The sequence below is a fragment of the Macrobrachium nipponense genome, chromosome 1, assembly GCF_015104395.2.
Source record: "Macrobrachium nipponense isolate FS-2020 chromosome 1, ASM1510439v2, whole genome shotgun sequence".
Taxonomy (NCBI): domain Eukaryota; kingdom Metazoa; phylum Arthropoda; class Malacostraca; order Decapoda; family Palaemonidae; genus Macrobrachium; species Macrobrachium nipponense.
The window spans coordinates 75,003,514-75,006,444 of record NC_087200.1 but is presented as its reverse complement, the minus strand read 5'-3'; the positions used below and the strand labels follow the sequence as shown (position 1 = coordinate 75,006,444).

At 41.0% G+C, this 2,931-nt stretch overlaps 1 protein-coding gene across 1 annotated transcript; it reads left to right on the top strand.

Moving 5' to 3' along the window:
• Window positions 1-1,157: 1,157 nt before the first annotated feature.
• On the top strand, window positions 1,158-2,045 carry LOC135218831 (protein FAM200C-like). Its single transcript, XM_064255280.1, has one exon. It carries the CDS (start codon window positions 1,158-1,160, stop codon window positions 2,043-2,045), a length of 888 nt encoding a protein of 295 aa, XP_064111350.1.
• The last annotated feature ends 886 nt before the right edge of the window (window positions 2,046-2,931 follow it).

Below are 2,931 nucleotides of genomic sequence, written 5' to 3'. Positions count from 1 at the left end.
GTTATCATTTAATGTAAATAGGTTACTGTCTACTTTTGTTATGCCTTTTAGTATTTTAATGTTATCTATTGCTCTACTACTGTCGTAAATACTAAGCATGTTATGAAAAAACTCCAAGAGGTTTGATAGGCAGGATCTGTTTTGTCTGAAACCATGTTGGCTGTTTAACAACACGTTGTTTCTATCTATGTGATCCACAATTTGATCTGCAATTATTGACTCAAAAATCTTCCAAACGACCGACATTGGACAAACTGGTCTATAATTTCCCGCCTCTTCTCTATTGTCCCTTAGGGAATCGATGCTATTTTTTATTGGTTTCCTGCCATTAACATGCACATAGAATTCTTTTGGGTTTTCTTTGTAAACTGATGCAACTCTCTTATCCTCATTTGCATTTCTTACTGATTTGCCTACCAATCTTCAGAGTTCTTTATGCCTGCTTGCTTCTACTGCTGTTGGGTGTGGGTTCATTGATTTGTGCCATCAGTCTCTTTCTCTTATCTTATCTTAATTTCTCTGTTGAACCACTTTGGCTGGCATTTTTTCTGTTTATTCCTCATGAAAGGCTTCCCAGTGCTTATCTATGCTTGTGCTCTCGTTGTACTCTAAATTCTTAATGTACTCCTTTAGCTTTTTTAGGTCTTGGCGACAGTACTCTAATCTCATTAATATCTTCTCCTCTTTTTTTATGTTGAACATCAATTTGAAATAAGATAATTTTATGGTTGATTTTGCCTAGATTTGCATCTACTGAAAGGTCAGATACTAGATTATTTTCTATTGATAGGACGATCTCTAGTATGTTGCTTCCTCTAGTGCAGCGTTTCCCAACCTGGGGTGCTAGCACCCCCTGGGGGTGCCGAAATCAATTATTGGGGGTGCTGGGAAGCGATACACACATGACGGTAAAAATATAACTTCCTAGCAAGGCGTGACATTCTGCAGTACACGTTCGGTACTTGTTTGTATCTGACATGAGAGCGGGGAGACTGTGGGACCAGTGGCAGCCAGACAGTAGCACTGTAGTTGTTCAGTAGCAGTGCAACAGAGCAGTACAGCTCCTACATATTTGAGTGGCATACCAGTGCATTTAGGGCCGGCCAACCGCTTCGCATTCGGCTCCAGAAAATTTGATTAAGCCATGCACCATTCGGATGGTTGAGTTAATTTTGGGAACAGAGGCAGCCAAGAAAATGAAGGATGTGCCTTTGTCCAATAATGTCACTGGAGGAAGAGTTGAAGATATGAGTTGCGACATCTTGGACCAAATTGTAGAGGAGATTCAAGCAAGTCCTACCCGCATTAGTCTGCAGTTGGATGAATCAACTGATGTTTCCAACCTAAGTCAACTGATTGTGTATACCCGTTACATCAAAGATGGTGAGATTAAAGATGAATTCCTCTTCTGTTTGGCTTTGCAGACAACGACTAAAGCAGCAGATGTATTCCGACTCTTGGACGAATTCTTTCAAAAGCATCAGATCAAGTGGGAGAAGGTAGGATCATTCTGCACAGATGGTGCCCCAGCCATGCTGGGGGATAAGTCTGGATTTGCTGCTCTAGTGAAGGAGAGGGTACCAGACATCATTACGAAGCACTGTGTACTCCATCGCCATGCTTTGGCGGTAAAGACATTGCCATCTCATTTCAAAGAAGTTCTGTCCGTCTGTGTTAAAGTTGTCAATTACATCCGGGGACGTGCTTTAAACCACAGTGTGTTCAAGTTATTTTGTGAGGAGATGGGAAGTGAACATCAGGTGCTTCTCTTCCACACTGAAGTGCGATGGCTCTCCCGTGGAAAAATGCTGACACGTATTGCAGAGCTCGCTGATGAGATTGCAATATTTCTCCGAGAGTATCACAGTGATTTTGCTGAAAATTTTGAGGACGAAATTTTCATTCTCTCCCTCTCCTACCTGGCAGACATTTTCGGTCATCTGAATGATCTCAACTTGTCCATGCAAGGCATGTTTGCTAATAATATCACTGTGGAAGCGTCGAATCCAGGGAGGAAATGTGGGAAGCTTTCCTATCCTGGATGAAAAACATGGAGACAAGACAATCCAGCCAATGCTTGTAGAAAATATTGTTGCTCACCTCTCACTCCTAGAGACCACTATGGCACAATACTTTCCCATGGATCATTCATTTCCAGAATGGATACAGCAGCCCTTCTTGGCAGATATGGATGATGATGATAACCTAAAGGAGGAGCTTATTGATCTGCAGGTGAACCAGGGTTGTCAAACAAAATTTCGCACACTACAGCTGTCAGGTTTCTGGTGTGATCAGTTGGTAGCATACCCTGGATTAGCAAAGGCAGCGCTGGAAATGATCATCCCATTTCAACTACCTACCTCTGTGAAAAGGCTTTCTCCACCATGCTCCAAATCAAAACAACTGGACCTGGGAAACCGACTTCAAACTTGGGTTGCTTCATGATATGAGGGTGGCTCTGGCCAACACAAAGCCTCGAATTGAGAAACTAGTTGCATATAAGCAACAGCAAAAATCACATTGATGTATGTACAGTATGATTGATTACCCAGTTGTACATATTTAAATCCATGCAATTTAATTTTTTCTCATTTTTTTGTTTTAATTTCTTTTATAAACAATATTGGTATTTTGTGTTAGTTTAAGAATGAACATAATAAAATTGATCAAGCAGTACACTTCACATTCCTTTATCCTTCTAGTTACCTAGTAATAAGATATTAATAATAAGATAATTAGTGGGTGCTGACTGCTTAAAACATGACAACAGGGGGTGCTAGGGTTGGAAAAGGTTGGGAAACACTGCTCTAGTGGGTTTGTCAACCCATTGGTGGAGGAATTAATTTTTCACAAAATCTAGAAGTCTCTTTCCTTCTGCGTTTGATGTGGAGGTCAACGTGTCCCAATGTACTGCAGCATTGAAATCTCCTA

Coding starts and splice junctions, on each gene's coding strand:
- LOC135218831 (XM_064255280.1), top strand. CDS start 1,158: ATGGTTGAGTTAATTTTGGGAACAGAGGCAGCCAAGAAAATGAAGGAT.